Source organism: Dermacentor albipictus, chromosome 1 (assembly GCF_038994185.2).
Source record: "Dermacentor albipictus isolate Rhodes 1998 colony chromosome 1, USDA_Dalb.pri_finalv2, whole genome shotgun sequence".
NCBI lineage: Eukaryota > Metazoa > Arthropoda > Arachnida > Ixodida > Ixodidae > Dermacentor > Dermacentor albipictus.
The window spans coordinates 159,087,007-159,109,172 of NC_091821.1; the positions used below are offsets into that span (position 1 = coordinate 159,087,007).

At 40.6% G+C, this 22,166-nt stretch overlaps 2 protein-coding genes across 13 annotated transcripts in view; one reads left to right on the plus strand and one right to left on the minus strand.

The window, feature by feature from the left end:
* The window catches only part of KLHL18 (Kelch like family member 18), a 64,801-nt gene extending 61,451 nt beyond the window's left edge, over positions 1-3,350 (minus strand). Inside the window, exons 1-5 of one of the 8 annotated variants that reach the window (XM_070528434.1) lie at positions 3,237-3,350; positions 1,312-1,389; positions 1,103-1,233; positions 905-1,045; positions 608-806 (exon numbers count right to left, since the gene is read on the minus strand). In XM_070528434.1, the coding sequence (XP_070384535.1) occupies positions 608-806; positions 905-1,045; positions 1,103-1,233; positions 1,312-1,389; positions 3,237-3,335 (648 nt within the window). In that variant the 5' untranslated portion in view covers positions 3,336-3,350. The other 7 variants (XM_065443022.1, XM_070528445.1, XM_070528447.1 and 4 more) reach the window with 7 other exon arrangements.
* Positions 2,227-22,166, plus strand: part of SPoCk (secretory pathway calcium atpase) — a 117,851-nt gene continuing 97,911 nt past the window's right edge. Inside the window, exons 1-8 of one of the 5 annotated variants that reach the window (XM_065442991.2) lie at positions 2,227-2,359; positions 7,628-7,876; positions 8,814-8,903; positions 12,074-12,109; positions 14,552-14,613; positions 16,429-16,537; positions 17,284-17,436; positions 18,852-18,920. In XM_065442991.2, the coding sequence (XP_065299063.1) occupies positions 2,276-2,359; positions 7,628-7,876; positions 8,814-8,903; positions 12,074-12,109; positions 14,552-14,613; positions 16,429-16,537; positions 17,284-17,436; positions 18,852-18,920 (852 nt within the window). In that variant the 5' untranslated portion in view covers positions 2,227-2,275. The other 4 variants (XM_065442999.2, XM_065442996.2, XM_065443005.1 and 1 more) reach the window with 4 other exon arrangements.

Here is a 22,166-nt window from a genome sequence, read left to right on the forward strand (position 1 = left end):
AATCCATTCTGCTTTCCTCATCATCCACTTTACTGCATACATGCATAAACATGCACCAATGTTTATTTGGAATGATGCACAAGCCACAGAGAATGCAGAAAATGCAAATGTGATAAAACCTGTGTGGCTGGTAACCAATGAAAAGTGAGGCGATTATGAAGGAAAATATCTGGTCAGTGCACTAAGGAAATGTCCTGCTTGATTTTGTTGTCTGGCAACTGCTCAAGCTTCCTTTCGTAAGCATACGATTCCTGATAAAAGCTACCTGTGCGAAGACTTGCAACATAGAATGTGCTAGCAGAGCCAGTTTGCACGCGCTCACCGACCATTTCAACACTGCCACTCATGTAAAACGTTATCCCACGAAGAGATTAGAAATATTAATGGGATACTGCAAGTAAGACAGTAAATAAAATTAAATGTCCATTATGGTCATTTTGAGACACATGTAGGATTTCAAAGGGGGCAAATCCTCAACAGCATGCAAAGTGTACAGCAGAACATGCTATTGAAGCATTGCCTTTCATTTTCATCTGGTGTGCAAATGTCATCCGAACATATACGCCATTCAAGGATTTTTTTCAACCCAGAAACAAAAAACCAGTACCTGCTCCTCAGACACGACGTAGAGCTGATCCCAACCAATGATTTCAATAGCATCTTGCAGGGGGAGTGCAAGGAATTCATCTGACTGGCAAACGTCCAGAAAGTGCTTCTGAATGAATTTATTAGTGGCCTCGACCAGGGCAGGGCAGCCAAGTGTGTCCGCAAATGAACGTATGCCCAACACATTGTTAGGATGAAGCCTGCGCAAAATAGACAGTAATAGGTTAACGTGGAAGTCTTAAGGCAAACGTCAACGATGCGTATATATTCAGTTCAGATTTAAGATAGCAAGACTTACCTTTTAACAAGGAACTCTGAACAGGCCTCCCTCACTTTGAGCAGCTGCAGAAATGAGGCGCCAACTAGCAAAGACTGCACGTTTGTGGCTGTGATATTCACCTTGCCGCTATACGCAAAATTAATGAGAGCTTCCAGTGCCCTGAAATACAAAACGGAATGTGTGTTCCTCGCACGCACAGATGAAATATTAACTTACGAGGCCTCAATGCCACGAATGGTGATCTCCTTTTGCTTGCTTTCCATCATATCGTGCATGAACATAGCGTAAAAGTAGGGAATCGTGGAAGCCAGGACAATCCTATGTGCAGTGAAGATTTCATCGTCGACCTAGGTAACCGAACAGGGCGAAGTTTTGCCTTTTTCGAAGCACTCATTATATAAAAGCAATGAATACAAGGTATTCACCTTGAGTGTGATGTCACATAGCTTCCCTTGCCTCCGAATTTCCTCAATAAGTCCGAAACTTGAAGCTGGCAGGTCACTCTGAGAAAACGTATAATAATCATCCGCCGCCATAGTCGCAATGAAGGCTTTCACATAATTATATAGGAACTTTCAGACATAACTGCAAACTGTAGTGCGAGTGCAAGGACACGGCTGTCAAATACGGGCTATATCTCAGCATCAAAATCGCTAACACTAGCTATCTGGCGTGAACGGGCTCGCCTTTGATGATCTCGAGATTAATGAACCCGCGACACTCCGTTCCTCTGTTCAAAAATAAATTGTGAGAAAGTTCAAACAGCTCGAACACAGAGAGCGATCGCTAGCAGACTGCCGTCAACTTTAGCCAGCTTCTAATGGGGAAAAATCTGTAGTTAGAGGCTTCAAATCACTTTCTGCATATAAACTGGGAAAGAGAAAGGAAACGTGTTATCCTACATCGACTCCGGGAACTAGTATGATAAAATGCATTTACAAATAATACTAAAACTGTACATGGATAGATCGGTAGCCACGATATGTGCAAATATACAGAACATCATGCCTGCATGAAGCTCCGAACTACTTTTATTTCATACGAAACCGCAGACTAACCGTGCACTTCAGCACACTACGCAAACAACTTATGTCACTCCGTCACTTTTTTTTTTTCAAGCGTCGTTTCAGAAGGCAATACAAGTTGGTTCTTTAATCTATGGCAATACATCTGGATCGCCTCTGTGTGCTTTACGTTGTCCGGATGGTGCGTACAGCAGTGCCATCTCTGCGTTGCTGGGTTTGAGCGTCATGCTCAAACCGTATGCTTGCAGTGCGTCTTCGCCTACCCCAGAGTGTGTAGGTTGCCGTGAACACACCGCACATGTAACATAAGCTGTTTCAAATAGAAACAGCAAACAAAAATAAGAACGGGAACTGCAAATCCGGCATGAAGACAAACTACGCAAAGCTTCCTACGGAAGTTCATCGCCAGGGATCGCCAACGAGGCAAAACGCACAGCATAGCCTTTCGGTGAGCTGTTGTATACTTTATTGGTAACATAGGCAATTCTATCCGGTTTCTCAACCTTGTTCTTTTTTTTTTAACGAATCGTTGCCTATGGTAGTGTTCGTTTGACCCACCATGCTACGTCATGTCCTGTGCAGAATGTCTAATTGGCTGCTGCCTCTTAAGCAGTGGCCAGTGGCTGAATAAAAACGGCCAATGTGGTTCTGCTCTACCTGAGGCATGTTTCGGTTGCGCCAGCCGCGGTAGTCGTTGATAGCAGGTACATTTTACTGCTGGTTGTAGCATGGTGGCCATTTGAAGACGGAAATCATTGGAGATTAAACACTTTCTGTGTGTTCGCTGTTTGACGACATATAGGCGTGTGGGGAAGTTGTCGCGTCTTCTGAACCGCACAGCCGGCCCGGCACAGGTAAAGAAAGTACTGTACTGCAATGCTCGTGCACACGTGCCAGTACGCGCTGTCTTGGCTCGTGTTGAAGCTGGTTCGCCACTTTCTCCACGTTATCCAAACTGAAGGCAATGTCCCCTCGAAGGAAGGTGTTAATAGGGTGCCCAAGTACGATTGATTCCTAGATATATTTTTACCTTGATCTAACACCATCACAAATTATGGTACCGGCGAATTGACCATACGCGACCCGACTTTCACGACTTCTGCTTTGGACGGTTTCAGTATGAGCGAATCATTAGCAGATGTGTCTTTTCGCAAGCGAAAATTTGTGGCCAAGCCGTGGGCTGCAAGCCGCCGCATACTTCAAGGAACGGCATTGATCCGTACGGTAAGCTGGCGTAAATATAGACACCGGTTTGCGTCGCCCACCCAGATGAAGGAAAGCTTAATCGATGAGTCGCTGACGGAAACTATCGATTTAGAGCTTACCGGCGTGCGACAGTCGCTGTTGGGTCTTGGGAGGATCGCATCTGCAACGTTTTTCATGCTACCTTCCTTTCGCTGTTCACCGATCATTCGCTTGTTCATCCATTTTTTTTTTAACATTACGGTGCGATTATTTTTTTTTCCCTGTGTACTCGTTTCGTGCAACCTCTCGTGTGCTCATGCGAGAGCTACCTGTCGCACTAGCGCACAGCATGCAGTGTGTGTTTTACATAATGCTTGCTGGATGGTCACTGCGAAACCGTCGCAGTAGTTGTTAACTTACTGCTTGAAATTACTGCTGTGCTGTTGGGGCATGTCATTTAAGCCCTCATGTTTCCAGTCTTGTTCATGCTGCCCCACATTTTATCGCAGCCAGATGAGTTTTTATTATTCTGCATGGAAAAAGACTTGACACAACTGGTTTTCTACACCAACTGGTTTTCTTGAAACTCGTTAACTTATGGTCCTTTCACACAGGCAGTATCAAGCCTCGATTTTAGCCAGTTTGGATTAAAAATTTCAAATGCAATTCGGAAACCAAGCAGCTGCATGGTCTCACTCAATGCTCATAAAAATGTTGATGTTGATCTCTCTTAAGTACCACATGTCACTGAATGCACTGGAAACAAAAATCTGCATTTGACAAATGTGCCTCCTCATGCAACAAGAACTATTGATAGTAATGTATGTAAAGAAAATCCACTTCATATAATAACTTTTCAGCAGTGGGCAAGGCATCTATAATTAATATTACATGTCATAGCAACTACAAGAGTGGGATTGAAAATTCGTGCACTGTGCTAAATACTGTTTACATCAAATGTTAGTACTTACTGTTTTAATGTTGTGGGTAGTTTTTTGTTATTTAGCATGTGATAGCTTACAAAGGTCAAGTGGGCAGATGGCAGCATTTGATCATGCTTGAGATTCTTTATTGCATTTAACATAGGTCAAGCAGGATTAAAGTCATGTGCACTTGAAAATTACCAAGTAGCAGCACTTCACTTGCATTGAGTTTAATTGCAGTTGACTCAAGCACACTCAGAAGTGCCCTTCTGCCAGACATGAAATTAAAATGTTAGTTTGAATGACGCTCTAGCTGTCTGTAGTAGGCATTGAGCACTGCAGTGTGACTGGTACTGAAGGCTGTGCCTAGTGGATGCTGGTGAAAATAATGAGAGTAAGTGGTGCTCTTCTCAATACTGGGTTTATAGTGATTGGTCTCATCGGCTAGACTTAGATGCTGGGGAGACTCCATGGTTGAAGCTAGATGAGGTTAACAAAACCGTGTTCAAATCTACAGTACAGCTAAACCTACCATGTCAGTATAGAAGTGTTGAAGCTTGACCAATTTGGTAATGGTTCATTTTGATGGTGTTCACATCACACACATACTAAGGAAGTAAGGGACAGGCAGTGAGCGAAAAAGTGCCGACTTCGAACTAATGCAGGTACGCGGGGTCACCTGGACATTCAGTGCTGCGACTGCTGTTGTGCACCTCTTTTTAATTAACGCAAAGTGATGGCAAAGTGTATGATCCAGCTAAATAGTGAAATTATCGAGGCTGAAATGATAAATAAGCTTGGTGATGTCTGTCGGTACAGCTCCTGCTGCACTGCTAAAACGTGAATATGATGTTGCCGGGCTTTGAGGCAATTGTGGACACATGCTTGAAACACGATAGTTGATGTGTCACATCAGTCGCTTTTTTTTAACCTTGTGTTCTTTCCACCAGTACATAAATTCAGTTCTTCATGAAAATAAAATTAGTTGGAAGTCAGCGCTCTTTCACCCTCTGCCTGTCCTCTACTTCCTCGTGTGTGTGTGCTGTGAACACCATTGAAGTTAGCCATGTACAAGAAAGGAGTACAGTATAAGCATCTTGTAGTAGTTGCAAACAGAAATTGAGTTATTCATTTTGTTGAAGACTTGCAGGCAGAAATGAGGAACAGAAAATGAAGAAAAAAAAAACAATATTAAAGAACTAGTACCAATATTTGTTTCTTGTTTTTTTTTTAAATCTTTAATGGATGGATATTGACCCAGTAATTACAGTATGAATCCTCACTTCCTTGAGAGTGCAACCATTATATTTACATTATCATATAATGCATCCAGGTCAAAATGCACACTATGTGCAGCACAACTTTGGATGTGAAACAGTCGCATAGTTGTGTGCAGATAGTGTTGTTCAAGGATTCTAACAGGGCTGGGTATGCTAGCTTGAGTTTCTCGTGGGCTCATCAGTTGAGTGCTTCTTGGCAGTAGCAAGGTCCCAGTACTTTGTTCTGTAATATTAGTGCAATAACTATTAGACCACACGCATTAGCAAACTCACCACTAATTTCCTTCTTTTCTTGCCTCCTCTGTCTCCCTGTCATCTTTGTTTTCCCCTTTCCCATTCCCCCGGTGTAGGGTAGCCAACCGGATGTTATTCTGGTTAACCTCCCTGCCTTCCGCTTTTCTCTTTCCTTCCTTGTTCTGTAAGCCCAAAGCAATGTCATCATCATTGCACTGTCTTAGGAATGCATGGCACTGTTAATTGTGCATCCTTGTCACATCAGAGTGAATTCTGGCGAAATGGGTCACGCATAATAGAACTGCTGGATAACTGTACACACAGCTGTGGCTTGATGATGTAGTGAGAAGTTGTCATTGAAAATAAAGAAAATCTCTGATCCGCTAAGTGTCCCCGCTGTGATGTTGGCTTCTTTATGGCCTTCACTTTGCTCAGCTTAATAGTGTGTGCCCTGTGTTATGTAACTTAATTCAAACTTTGAAATTGATGATATGATGAGATCTCACCTGGTGAGGTAGAAATTCATCTCTAAAGCAAGGGAAGGATGCTGACCAAAAAGTTATTGACAAGTATTAAGACATTTCATCTTCAAGAAGTCTTTGTCACAAAACATAAACTGACCTCAGCATCTTGTCTTAAGAGGGTCATTGTTGTGATTCATCATTTTTCGTGTCTGGATAGCCAAAGACTGGAGATACTGCCATGAAATGCAATTTTTTTTTCCTTGGCGATTATGGAAGCATTGTCCCAGTCAATGTCATGATTGGAGACTTCCACGTGCTTCAAGTTAATTAGAAGTTGCATTCTTCTTTTCGATAATGTACATATGTTGTTTCAAACACTTTCAGAAATTGCCACTTTTGCTGATGTAAACATTTGCAAGTTGTGCAGCCTATTCTGTGTACCACATCTGGAAACATTTTCTTCAGCTTGTCTTTCACGTGTACCAGTTAATGCTGCAACTCACATGCGGGAATTGTGCCACATGCACTGCATAGGTGCCCAGAACATGTGCTAAGGCCTCACTCACTCCAGGGACATGGGGAATGGCGACGCAGGCTTTGGGATGCGGTACGTGATGTAGCAGGCCTCCCAGAATGACGTTTCATGAAATAATTGACACTTTTTGGTATCTGCACTTGGAAACGTTGCAGGGTATATTTAGCATGTCAGAGACTTGGTTATCTTGATTCAACCAAACAATCCAGGCTTGCTGTTTCAGGGAAGTGGCAACTGAGCGCTAGTGGTAGGCTGGGCGAACGGAAGTCAAGTGAAGTTATCGCCCGGTGTCCTTTTCCAAGGCAGCATGCGTTTCTTTCGATTAACACGTCCAAAAAACCAAACTGCCAGCAAAGTTCTTCTGGGTAGTGAATTGTATGGAGCCGTGAGCAAATCCCAGGAAATCTGTTTCGATCCTTTTCTCTAAAACAGTTTACTTAATAAATTGTGCAGCATAGGTCAATTCACAAATGTCTTAAAGAGTTATGCAACACATTTTAAGTATAATTTAATTATTTAATTGTAGGCATTATCTTAGTGTGTAAACCCCCCGCAGTGGCTTAGCGGCCGTGGTGTTGTGTGGCTAAGCACGAGGTTGTGAGATGAAGTCCTGGCCAGAGCGGCTGCATTTTGATGGGGACGAAATGCAAACGCCAGTGTCCTGTGCATTGGGGGCACATTAAAGATGCCCTGGTGGTCAAAATTAATCCAAAGTCTCCCACTGCAGCATGCCTCATAATCGAATCATGGTTTTGCCACGTAAAACTCCAGAATTCATACCTTAGTGAGTACAATTGTGTATGCAGCACCTGAAAAGGTATGTGGCACTTCACTGAAAGTGCTGAAGCACAATGTGTGCCTTTGATCATCTGCAGCTGAGCACTGCCATGTCAGTTACTGCGCCACCATAATTGAGCACCCTAACTGTTGCAAGACAAAAGTGCCACAGCTTATGGAGTGTTTGCGGATGTCTAGTAACATTCATGTGACTCTGTATGCTCTTGCGACCTTATGGAGTGTTTGCGGATGTCTAGTAACATGCATGCGACTCTGTATGCTCTTGCGACCTTGGACATGGGGCGTTGTGACATGCAGGAGGCGGGTGGAGGTGGCGCCTCCGACTCTGACGACTCGGAGGCACTGCCGTTGGCCCAAGGGGCAGCTGAGGGCATGCGCACTGAGGAGGCCTGCCAGCTGCCCTTTGATGTGGTGGCTGAGCGGCTCGGCACAGACCTCCGCCGGGGCCTGTCCTGGCATGAGGCCCACCGCCGTCTCCTCACTGGCGGGGCCAATGAGTTTGAGGTGCGCCAGGAAGAGCCACTATGTAAGAAGTACCTAGACCAGGTGTGTGCCCATTTTCCTCACAAGGTATTCTATTTTATAATGTTAAAGATGTTACTCTTTCGTGTATACACTAACTTCACTAAAAAATCAACATAAAATTAAAGTATGCACATTTTGTTGTTGCTATGTGGCTAAGTGCAGAAGAAAAAAAAGATGAGAATACTTTCTAGAATGTAGAGCCAAAGTTAAATGAGAGTGACAATGTCTTACAGCTGGTTGAAGCAGTATGTAGCCCAGTAAAAGCCAGTCTGACTTTTGGTGCTTATGATGTCATGGGAAATCTCTTCTTTTCTGAAATGGAGTTATTGTACAAAAGTTTGATCCTTGAATGTTTAATTTAAACATAAAATATTGAAGTAGGTATTGTTAGTGCTGTGCAGCTATCTTGTGAGAATAATGCCATACAGTACTTGCTCACGTCGCATTAAACAGGATAAAATGAAATGCAGTCAAAATGATGTATGAGCAAATAGTGTCTCTGTAATTCAAGAATATCTGTAGAATGGTTTATGTAATTCAGTTCTTATTGTCCAGTGCTGTAGCCATAGCATGTAAAAAGTCTTGCTGCATACTGATTTACTGTTGCATGGCAGCCACGTTATAAACTGAGTTGTTGAACATGGCGAGGACCATGTTTTGTTTTCTCCTTCATAGGTTATGCAGATGCATCCTATTTGTAGACATTAGTCTTGTGCGTGTGCGTGTTCTGCTTACAACAGTAGTATACAACTTGCTAATAAAGCTTTTGTGTTGGCAGCTTATTGAGTTCAGTTAATGTAGCACTAAATCAGCTTGTGGAATTCATTAAAGCGACTCAGTATGTTTTAGCTATTATGATATCTACCAAGCTAGTTGTATGTAGATAGCTTGTTCAGATTACTGGTATGTCTGGTTGTGCCAACTTTTGGACACCTTGCCTCTTTCTTTCTCACCACAGTTCAAGAATCCACTCATTGTGCTCCTTTTGGCATCTGCAGTTGTCAGTGTCTGCATGCAGCAGTTTGATGATGCGTTCAGCATTACTGCTGTAAGTGAATGCACCATGCTATCTATACAGGCATTGTGTTTTTGATATAAGCACTGTTTGCTGTTTAACAAATAATGCTTTTCCTAGGTGGAGACGTCTACAAGTTGCCCTGAAGACATCCTAGGTGTAGACACCCTTTTCATCATTGTAGACATCCTGATGGAGCAAAATATTTAGTAATAGTATTGAAATAACAAAGAAGCACTGGCAGTCACAAGCCCCCCCCCCCCCCCCCCCAATTACTACTGCAACAGCTGTGCGCACACTGCTCTTTGCATAGCTGGCAGAGCTTCCAGGAAGGCAACTAAAACAGCTGCTGCACATAGTATTACGTTGGTTTTCCTCTTTCATTTTTTTTACTTACAAGTGCAATGCTCAGTTTATGTATTAAGCCTGCCACATTGTCCACCTGATAGTGATCGTTTTGTTTTGTTCTAAAATTTTTGTTTTTGGTTAGTCTGATGCCATTTTTTTTTCTGAAACTGCTGAGACAGTACAATAAAAGGTCTGGCAGGTACAACAGCACCTCAAATTTATTGAGGTGCTGTCCTATACTGTTGTCAAGGTGACTATGCAGCAATAATTCTCTTTATGAATAGCATGAGACATGCTACGGCAAGCCGGCACTTAAAATTATATCTTGAAATTTATGTGTAGTTGGTCTCTTACATTAGCTCTTTTATCATTCTCACTTTTTTTTCGCTTCACTTTAAACATGTTATTTTGTGTGTGTGATCTGACTCATCACTGCCGACAGAAAGTAACAAAATAAATATTCCACAAAAATTGAATCTGTGCATGAAGTAATGATAGCACTGCTGAAAAGTGCTCAGTGCAGAAAGGTCAACCATAACTCTGGCTATCTTGTAGCTCAGGCAGGTGTCAGTGGTGACTTATGACAAGCTGAAATGCCCTTGTACACTATGTTATAGGTCTTTGCACTGGTCGACTGCAAAAGCATCAAATGAAATGGGAGGCTTTCGTAATTCTCCATGTGTTGTGTGATATTTTTTTTTTACAATATGATTGCTACAATTTATGGACTTCAACCAACTGGAAGTTATGTGCATTGTTTTGTTGTCAATCTTTGCGAGCAGAAATTTATGCTAACAAGCGTAGTATTCTTTACCTGTAGATTGTAGATTCACATTTTGTCGTCGTTTTAATTACTCCAAAGAAGCAACTATCTTTTGTGGTTGGTACAACTGGCATGCAGTAAATGTTTGCTTCTCATTTGAAGTATATATTTTAACAAACTACGTCTTCTCACAAGCTTTCCATTCACTGTTATTGTGTTTGCCCATTGCAACAGAATTTCTAAATTTGACTTTTATGTCTTCTATTCTAAAACATACTTTGCAGATGTACGTAGCATATTTTACTTTTTTCTGCAGTAAGGATGTTCTTTTCACACACTACATGCAGCTGCTGTAACCTTTTGGAAAGGCCTTGCTGGCACCTGCACTGCCATTAGAACCTCTCTTCAGAGCCTGGGAAAAGGAACCATATAAATGATATCATGAAAACAACTTTCTTAGGTGTTTTTGAGCATGCTTGACAACTTTTCCAGTAGAACTTATGTCCCAAAACAAATATTTATAAATTTGCTTAATTCAGCTCAATTAGTTTAAAGCACTTCGTGTGAATAACCAAAATTACTACAGTAGTAGGCCATTGGTCACATTTTCATCTGATAAACAACTTTAAAAATTTTTTTATTCAAGTTACATGAAACATGCATAGTTGCTTGATCATATTCCGCTCAGTGTGTTCTAGCACAGCCATTCGATCAGCTTAAATCTCAACTGACTGCACTTCAATTTGTTGTGCTCTCAGTCAGGTGATGCTACAGCTCATGATTGATTGTTTTCTTGTTGGCATGATTCTTGGTTGCACACATTGCTGTTTGAAATTGCTTGCATTTCTGTCAAAATTTATACTATTATTACCTGCTTATGGCCTAAAGTGCACTTTATTTATATAACATTGCCTACTTCTTGTGCCTGAAATATTAATTGTGTTCCTAATATCTGCCCTGCTTTCATAACACCGAGCTCAGCAAGGTGATAAAGCTGTTTTCAGTAGTACACATTGCAGTTTCATGGTGCAAACTGTCATTGCTTATACCGGAGGACACTTGCTGAGCCATACAAAACTTTGCACAAAATGTGCCCAATTAGGGTGTGCATGAGCAGTTTACTGAATTAAATAATCAAATAGGCATTCATCATTGGTCATCCGAAACACCATCAACTCAAGAATCTCTCAATACCCAAAGAGTTTCATACTATAGTTTTTATTAGGAAATGTGCTGCTGAAGTTCTCCAGTCATTAAGGATTGTAGGTAGTGCGTGTATTTCTCTACAACATTGCATTGCTTCATGTGTTACCTTTATTGTGACTTCGTTTATTGTTATTTGAAGTTCACAACATATATTGTGTGCATGGTTCACATTTCTTCAGAGCAGTCAAGTGTTTAGCATTCATATCAAAGTTTGTCTGCCACATAACTTTCAGTGTGCACATAAATGGCAAAAGTCTGTATAAAAGTTTAACAATAATGATTGTTCTTTTTTGTGTATTCATAATGGTCTTCTCCTTCTGGGCTATTATGAAAAGAGTCTGCAGAGGCTAACAAAAACTCATTGCTCTCCAGCAAATGTGTTACTGTTCAGTAGCTTCAAGAAGGCTACATAGTACAAGAAGCCACAAAAAAATTTGAAGCCAGTAGGACAAAGTCTACATTCTTCCATACCAGTGTCTGAAACAGACACAGCTCCCCATTTACCTGTAGTAATTTAAGTGTGAAACTTTGTTGCTAGCTCACTGGAATGTACTAATGGGAGCATTTTCTGAGATTTGCATGTGTCTGTAACTATTTTGTCATTTGCACACAGTCTATCAAAATATGCTGCTAAGTGGGACAGTGTTTTTGTGCTTCCTGTAACCATATGCATGGTAAACTGAAGATAATCAAATTGTAGTTGTAAGATGGGTCGTACAGCCCTTAAGGTTAATTTAGGATAAGGGCTGTGTGATGTCTAAAATCAAACTGGCATGGCTCTTTTTTTTTTCATCTTCTATTTATCCCTTTTTGTTATTATTTTTTCATATTATATCTTTAGAGTATGCTCAGATAGTAAAGCTACATTTTGTTCTCTTTCCTATAGGCTATCATTATTGTGGTGACAGTTGCCTTTGTTCAGGTGAGTTCCCTATTGTATATTGTGTACTAAGGCTGGAGAGCAAGAGAAACTAGCATTAAGCTAGTTAAAAACTAACTTTGCATATACATTTATGGCTTTTGTCTTATACCTGTTGTGTACAACGGACCTATGTGAAATAATAGATGAGGAATAACCTCAATTTTTAATGCATGTTAATACAGAACTTTACAGCTTCATTCTTCATTTGACAAATACTCTGATATACGGAATAAATAAAAGCCAGTAGTTGCAGCTACTGGGCAAATTATTTCTTCGTATGAGCAGTGGTAACTTTAATAATGTCTGACCAAGCTAAGATATTGGCAATTTAAGATGGGAATAATCTTTGCCTTTAGCATTGTATGATGGCAGCCAATTACTATGCTTCTAAACGAAAGGTAGATGGTTCGAGTGATAATTAGATGGTATCCATAATAGCGAGTTCAATCTTGGTGATGATTGACTTCACCTTAGACCTGTAATACTTTCTCGCATGTTGTCTATCAGCAATGCCCATGGTCGCAGTGTATTTGCTGAATTCGTAGTATTACCAGCTGCCATTTTCGGGTATTACATGTGGCATCACTGTCACACTTTTGCCAGCTAAAGCTGATCAGTATTCACACCAGAGAAATGTTTTATCTTTATCATGGGACAAAAGTGATCAATATGACACTATAGCAAGACATCTATTACTGAAAGATTAACCTGCAAATCATGTTTAATTTAAACTACTGTCAGTGCTTGAACATGAAGGAAGTGGTGATGTATTATAGTGTTCTACTGCTGAGCAAGAGGTCGAGGGTCGCATTCAGGGGTCCAGGCATAGAATGCTAAGGCTTTTGTGTCCCATGCTTGGTTAACCCGTATGGTCTGCACTACACTATGGCATCTCTTGCAGTCCTTGTGCTGCTTTGCACATCAAACATAATCGACCCCAACCAACCCTAACAGTAACCAACCCTGCACATGCACAAACTTACTTGAAAAGCTGTGTTAACTGGCAAGAATAGTAACATAAGGGAAAGTAATTTATTATAAAGCTGAGTGAAGTCTTTACAACACAAAGATTTAAAACAGGCTGTTTTATTTTTGCATGCATAGGCAATATATATATATATATATATATATATATATATATATATATATATATATATATATATATATATATATATATATATATATATATATATATATATATATATATATAGTATCAGAAGAGAAGCCAGCGAACACTGACACCAAAGTCAACATAGGGGAAATTACTTGTGCATGATAAATGAAGAAACCATGAATTAATGGAAATTAAAGTGGATAAAAAAACAACTTGCCGCAGGTGGGAACCGAACCTACAACATTCGCATATATATATATATATATATATATATATATATATTCTTTTTTCAGTGTACTTGCATGATGATTTTTGATCATTAGTATGTCATTATTGCATGCTTCTGCGCGTCGACCTATGTGTTCAAGTGCATTAGGAGCAGAGGCCTTTATCAGGCTGTATAACCTTTAGCTTCTGCTCCCGCTCCAGTGAATAAGCAGGACAAATAAACTGAAACATAAGCAATCACAGGGTAAATAAAATCAGATAAGTATTTTAAAGTTGGAAATCTAGCTTCAGATGCACATCTGCCGCTAAATCCAATATACCAGCCTTTACCTAACTCGCACTGTGGGAACACCATAGTTGCGGGTGCAGCAGCAGAGGCAGTGTCAATACACTGCATTGGGAGAAACAAGCACCGCCTGCTGGGAGTGGTTTGCTGCAGGGCCGACTGTTTCCAGGCTTGTCACAGAGAAATGTGCTCATGCCGTGTACTCGCATGTTCTCCTTAGCAGTGGGCTACACTATACTTATGCTCCGTGACCTAATGGTGCCTTATATTAGAGGGATCTGTTTGCATGCACCTATAATTATGAGCTTTACAAATGTGCCAGGACATTGCATTTCGTCAGTCATATTGACATTATTACGGCAACAGATATTTTTCTTTGTGCATGTCTCAAAATTTCCATCATCTTTTCAATGTAGCATTTGCTTTCTAGTTTCAAGTTTGTTGACACTAACTGTGATTGTAAATACAATTCTCTACCCTTTGTGAATCTCTAGGTTTCTGTTATACGTATAAATTGTTGTGAGTTACTTTTAATGTTGCACTGGAGGAAAGCATCACCTGCTAGCCTCAAGCAGCAATATCTTAGAAATTGTAGGTTTCTTATTTTGTGTGTGTTAAAAAGAAATATAAATCAGTGTGACTATTTTTTTTGCATAGTTTTTTTGAGCATTACGAGTGTTCTTTTGCTTGTTTATTTGCTTCAACCTTTGTCAGAGAACTTAGAAGTCTTGTAGTAATAAAAATAAAGAATGGATATTTTTCTCAGTGGGGTTCAGCATATTGCGTATATCTGTCTTATTATTTTCCAATGCAGGAATATCGTTCAGAAAAATCGCTCGAAGAGTTGAATAAATTAGTACCCCCAACATGCCATTGGTGAGTTCATATTTAATACATATGTATGTCTTTCTTACAGCTGACAGTGGAGTGTATTATAATGTTCCCTACTGTGGCAAAGAGGGTCAATTTTTAGTAATTTTAGGTACTATTCTTACATTAAGAAGTGCTGACTTTAATACAGGATGATTCACCTCAGTGTAGCCCATTATTTGTTCTGTTTATTAAAGAAGCAAATTCTGTGGTAACTGAAAGGGGGTGAACAGGAACATTTTTGTGGGTATACCTAAACATGCTTAGATTTTAACGTGCAAATACATAGTGTCCCAACTAACATTGGCCTTCTCTTAAATATAATGAAACCTATGCTGATAATACTGGTGTGTTGTTCACTGCTAATCAGTATTCTAATTAGGTAATTAGCTAATATAACCATCTGATGCAATATTCATTATTTATTATTTACAGGAGAAAATTCAGTGGCAATTCTTGTTGAATAGAAAGCATGAGAAAGCGAAAATTACATTGCAGCATCTGGATCGTGTACTACAACAGTACATTCGAACGCCTTGTAAATGTACTAACCCATATTTCTTTATGGTCTGTTGTCTTTAAGTGTCATTGTCTTGATAATTTGTCAGCAGCTTCACGGTCCACAGCCTGCTAGAAAGCCAACATGCAAGTCCCGTGAGATCATGCTGATTTTACAGTTGAATATTAGTGACGGTGCAGAGCGCATGCAATTTATTTTTTCCGGGCCGCTTATTGGCATGGTTTTCGTGGGCCAACAGCCCACCAAAACCTGCCAGAGACATTTTGCTGACCCGTCAGAGGCATTACACTTACGTTTATTTCACATAGACCTCATCGTGGATTTCTTTGCCCTGATATCAGCATGTATGCTTGCAACGAATATTGGATATGATGAAGGTATTTTCATGTTGGATGTGACTTCATTATAACGTCTTCCATCTGTAGTAACCTTGTTCCACCAAATGAATGGAAGTGGGGTTTTTAAAACATACCAATCTAAACTGATTTAGTGTTGATCTCTAAAACTTTAAACAAAACAACACGTGGTAGGTAAAGGTGAAGAAAAGGGATTAACCAAGGGGCCTGATTTTTATTAATCATATCATGAGAAGCCAACAAACAAAGACACCAATGACAACATAGGGTAAATTACTTGTACTTACTAATTGAATTGAAGAAATGATAAATTAGTGGCAATGAAAGTGAATGCAAAAACAACTTGTTGCAGGTAGGGAACGATCCCACATCTTCGCATTACGCCTGCGATGCTCTTGATCCCACGGCTTTGCATCACCTGCATAATGCGAAGAAGTGGGAGCATTTCCCACCTGGGGCAAGTTGTTTTTTTAATCCACTTTCATTTCCATTAATATATCATTTTCTTTAATCCAATTAGTACCGGCCGTGGTTGCTCAGTGGCTATGGTGTTGGGCTGCTGAGCACGAGGTCGCGGGATCGAATCCCGGCCACGGCGGCCGCATTTCGATGGGGGCGAAATGCGAAAAGCAAAAGCACCTGTGTACTTAGATTTAAGTGCACATTAAAGAACCCCAGATGGTTGAAATTTCCGGAGTCCTCCACTACGGCGTGCCTCATAATCTGAAAGTGGTTTTGTCACGTAAGACCCCATAATTAAATTTTTTTTTTAAATTCAATAAGTAAGTACAAGTAATTTCCCCTATGTATTCCTTGGTGTCTTTGTTGGCTTCTCATGATATGAACACGTAGTAGATATAGTATTTGTAACAAGTACTAATACTTGCAACTTTTATAGTTTGTTTTAAGTGAATAGTGCAATATATATTCTTTCTACTTTTGCAGCCTAAGAGGTGGCCAAGCAGAAACATTTCTTGCAAAGAATCTCGTGCCTGGTGATATTGTTATTCTTAATGTTGGAGATCGTGTGCCAGCTGACATCAGACTATTCAGTGTGAGTAATGTGTGGGAATTGTAATTTGTGAGTAATGTGTAAGTGTGAGAATTGGAGTAATAGAACAGAATATTGTTGGTAATATTTCTTGTGTTCAGGCACTATTGTTTTCTTGACCTTTTTGGTGGTACATGCAGTGAGCATGTGGCAAACACCAGATATGTGAATATGAGTTATCGTAGTTTCATAAGAGCGAATGTTCTCGTCAAAGGAAACGTACTGAGGTAAGAAAGAGGATAAAATAATAGGGCACATTGCGTTTTTCTTTCTTTCAATTTAATAATGTTTACTTTCTTCAGTGACAAGAGAGCCATTTTGCAACACAATGAAATGGTTCCTTAGTTGCAGGCACCTGCTGCCATTTAAATCCACACATTGTTGACAACTTGAGCCGGACTGCTTCAGTATATTAATATAGAAACCGTCTATCTTAATGTTGCATTTGTTATGCAAAATATTTGCTCCACTATGCAGGTGCTTTGCGTGCAAGGCTGCGTAACTTCAGTTTCATTTATATTTTGATGCTCTATCTTGTGATATTTTGCGTATGTGAAGCTTTGGAGAGCCTTAGTAAAGCACATCTGATCTTCTGCATGAATTTGAGGGAATTCTTGTAAGCTTTGCAAATAGTGAAATCTGTGCCCGAGTTACATGCCCGGCAAGCTACATGTGACAGTTTGTTTCAATTATCTCTGAGATGGCATAACAGAACCGTAATTTAAGTGCTTTGTTGCAATTCTGTGCAGGCTGTCGACCTAATGATTGATGAGAGCAGTTTCACAGGTGAAACTGAACCAGCTGCCAAGGTGACTGCACCGCTGGAGAAAGCAGGCAATGGCATTGCCTCGAAGCTTAACCTGGCTTTTATGGGCACACTTGTTCGTTATGGCAATGGCAGGGTTAGCATTGCCTCTTTTTCTTTTTCCGTACTCCTATGATTTTCTGTCATGTTAGAACTGCTTGGGTTTTCCATCCAAGTGGCCAGGCAGTGATATTTTTGGGGGGCCTGTGGTTTCACTTTGGCCTTGTGTTCTTCATGTCACTTGATAAATTACCTAACATTTAAAGCATCTAAGGCATGATGCTCATGAAAAAAGTTGCATAGCATATTGAGAAAGATGCAATCAAAGTGTTTCTGCAAAAATACTTGTGGGTAAAATTTTTCCTAGCTCCAAAGAAAGAGCACAATATCTGAAAATGTGCCATATTACTAAGCACTTGTATGCAGTGACATAAGCACATCCTCAAGCTAGTTCTGAATTAACAATCTGTGTTACACGCACATTGAATCTATCAATAAGCTGTAAGCGATCACAGTAATTTTTAAAACAACTTCCACTATTATGTGGATGCATGACCGCCATTGTTGCATCCTGCTTGCACTTGTGTATTCTGTCAGTGGCAAAAACACTGGCATAGTCAATAAGTTTCTGTGCACGTTTAATCACAATCTCAGCTGGCATTCATGTTAAACAGTGTCAAAAAACACATGAACTAGGAAGAGCACAGGACCAGCACTCTTCCTGGTCCTGTGCTCTTTCTTGTCCATGTGTTTTTTGGTGCTGTTTAAAATTAATGACCCGTACCAATTAGCTCGCACCCAAACGCTTCTAAGTCACCTGGCATGGCTGCATCACTTTATCAGGCAAGTTATCTCAATTATATTGTTTAGGTCTAGCAGAGCTAGGCCCAAAGGTGACTGCTGAGAGAGACAAGGAGACAGTGCTGCTGGCAACACAACAACTTCCATAAACTTCATTCCACACCCCAAAATATAGCATTAGTGTGAGATGTGCCACTGTCTAGTTGCAGATTAAAGGGTGGCGATCTTCACGCTATTGATAAAACTATTGACCAACAACATGCTCTTCGATCCATTGCTGTCACTAATGGCATATTCACCCGCCATGCTGTATGCAATAACGGTGATTCATTAGTAGCATGCTTGAGGGTAATAAAGTTGCTGTGTGCAAGCACTTAGTCACATGGTACTTTTTTCGATCTCATGCTCTTTTCTTGGAGCTATGAAAAGTCAAATCCCCAACAGCCATTCATGGAAACGAATTAATCTGATCTTTCTCAATACATTCTACAGCTTCTTCATTAAATGCTTTGTGCTGAAATAAATCATTTGAAAGTTAGCTAAAAATAAGATCTTTCTGTTTGTCAGTTTCATCATAAAAAATATGAGTTGCTGAAGAGAGCAGTGAACACTACTGCGTCAGCCACATTTTTGTAGAAGCCTTGGCCAAAGTTAGCTGAAGTACCCTGTACAATGCCTAAATACTTTTCTTTTTTTATTACAACCTTTCAGGGGATTGTAATAAACACTGGAGAAAAATCTGAGTTTGGAGACATATTCAAGATGATGCAAGCTGAAGAGGTGAGACGCAAAGTTATGCTAGTGAATTTAGCTTGCTTTGCACTTTACAGAATTGTGCTCCATAATTTTATAATAGTTTTTCAGACCTAATTTTATTCACACAGAGATTCACTCTTATGAGTCAAGCCTTGTTTTCTCAAAATAGCCAAGTAATTGTAAAGAAAAAGGTGGCCTAACCTGACTGCACTATACCGCCGGAGAAGTAGCTCAAACTTAATGACTGTCAACTCTATTTTAAGATATGATGGTGGGAGGCAGGAAGTGAACCTTCATGTTAATGAAAGTAAAGCCACCTTTATCTTTCAGAAAGCTGTTCCCACCTTGTGGACTTCATCCATGTGCATTTGCATGATGGTCATGTTGCAAACATAAATTTGCCAGTGGATTTGGGCGAGACCTACAAACTCTACTTGGCAGCAAACAAGGGAACAGACAAAGCACATATAGTGGCTGTGCTTTATGCATAGACAATAATTTCCTTTCTAACTCTTTCCGTACCGTGGAGAAAATAGGTGGTTTTTGCAGGTTACGCCAGATATTTTTTTCTGAAGGAACTTCCGCACTCAATATTTTATGTAATACATAAACAAAAAGAATGAATGAGTGCACTTTTCACACATAAAAGCTTTATTAACGACATGTCATAAAAGAGATATAAATTGCCAAAATCGAGATTGTGGGATAAAATTGCAACAAAGTTTGTAAAGACACGCTTGTATCTACTAAAAAAATAGAACTATAATTATGAAATATACAAAATGTATTGCTTTCCAACAGGCACTATATCCCCCCCCAAAATTAAAATTTTTCATTCAATAGGTTTTCCGCTAGAAAAATTTAAGTGCGAAGCACTACAGTTTGGTGTGCCGGACTGCAGCCGATATTCCGGGCTGGCTTGCGCTGTCGTCGCTCTCAGAGTCAAAGTTCAATAAAAAGACAGCATCCTCAAACTCGCTGCTGTCCGATCCACCAATAAAATGAGCCGCAAATGCAGCAGAATCACGAGATCTATGATCTTTCAAAGCGCGCACGTTGCTCCCCGAGGCGGCCATTTTTGCTTTCTACTTTGACGACCACAAAACTTTGGAGCGCATTAAAAAATTTACGCCTTGTGGGGAAAAAGCAAACTGCTTAGAAAACAAAAGAATAGTTCTCCTCCTTCATGTCCGATAGTGCAGTGTCTCTGTGGGCGGCTCGGAAAGTCTTGAAACCGGCATTTCAAACCACCATTAGTGAGCTAACGATGCTCAATGGACATGGTACGGAAAGAGTTAAGTAACATACATATACTTTATTTCAGTAGTTCCTCACACAGCCAAAGCTATGAGGCCTGCAAGTGCAGATTCTTGTGCAGCTAGATATAGGGCCATAGTTCGGAATTTGTTACTTTAATAAATAGCTTTATCAAGAGATCTCATCGGCAGGTGTTTGCTTATAAGCTTCTCTGCCGGTCACAGCTGCAGTCTTTCGTGCAATTGTGCTTTGCTTTTTAATAAAATGTTTATTGAGATTCATTTATGAGATTCATTTATGAGATGCATTTATAAAGAGAGGCCTTTGGCCTGCAGTGGACATAAAATAGGCTGATGATGATGATAGAAATCTTTATTTTGCACTTTCCTTTGTTTACTTGTTCTTGGCAGTATTCTTCCTGTGCTTCTTTCCTGCACGAGCCCATTCGATGTCGTTCCTTGTTTGCTAAGTAAAAAGAGGTGCATCTCACAAGTGTACTACCTGTGAGATACACCTTATTTAATTTCTCTTTTGCGGGTTTACGGGTCTTTATGGCAAACGACGGGCGTTATTTACATTTGTACTAGTAAAGGTACCCCCCCTCATTTGCATATAAAAGTTACCTTAGATTGCCCCCCCCCCCTCCAAAAAAAAAAAAAATCCTGGGTACGTGCCTGCCCACTATGTTGGGCCCTATGTTATACTTAATGCCTCAACGAGGTAAACTACATTGTAGACTGCTTATAATGTAAGTTGCAGGAGTTGTAAAAATCTGCGCTATAAGCGGTTATTACCAAAGCATGCTTTTTTTCGGCTTTTGCCTATGCCAAACGGACCACCCACCTTTCAAACACAATTTATTACATATTTCACTCACTCACAGATGCAACACAATCGCATCACAGCACAGAAACCAAGTTCTCCTGACAAGTGCGACATCAGCGGATGAATGCTGGTATTTTCATCTGGAGATTTTTTTTAACAGCGCTTTGAACAATTTTGTCCTCTACAAGGCTTAAGCACTGAAGCGCTTTCTTACTCAAACTGTTCTTTGCGCAGTACATCTTCACTTTGCTGAGGTATTCCAAAGCTTCTTTGCGCGGGACATCTGGGTCTGGTGTCGAGTAGACATCGTCGTCCGACTCGTCTTCGATTGCAAGCTCTCCGTTACCGCCGCGATGATTGCATCATCCGTGCACGCTTCCTCACAGACAGGAAGCTCCGACTCGCCGGCACCGACATATTCTTGGAAGGTGTCTGTGGCGGAAACGAACTTGCTTTCAACGAGGCCGGACCACACACCGTCGGTGTTGACTGTCTCATCGGCAACATTGTCGCTCGGCTCATTGGCATCAAGAGCCTCTGCATTGCGCACAAAGCCTGCTTTGTTGAAGCGCTTGCTTATTGTAGTGGCTTTTGCCTGCCACCACGAAGCGGCAACCATATCAATCGCACCCCTTAAATTCACTTTTAAGAGGCTGCTGCTGCATGCGCAGCAAAAATCTTTCGCTGATGCGTTTTTTGTAAAGTGCCCTTACAGTTGCGATGACACCCTGGTCGAGCAGCTGACATTTTGCAGTCATGTTGGGAGGCAGAAACTTTAAACTTGAATGCAGACAGCTTTGGCTTGATGTGGGCTGTGCAATTGTCGAGAATGAGCACGATCTATCGCTTCTCTGCCACCATGTCTTCATCAAACTTGCAAAGCCAGTTTGTAAACATGTCTTGCGTCATCCAAGCCTTCTTGCTGGATTTGTATGTCACTGGCAGGCATTCTCTTCATTCCTTCTTCGCTTTTTAAAGCAACGTGGCCTTGCCTATTTTTCAATTACATACAGATGGCGCTTGTCGCTTCCATCCATGTTAGCGCAGAACACATTTGTATGCTCTTTTGAGGCCTTGCGGCAAGAGCAGGCTTCGCCTCTCAGCGCAAGAGTGCGGTTGGGCAGAAGGTTATAAAATACGCCAGCTTCGTCGGCATTGTATACGTCTCTGTCCGTATACATGGACAGC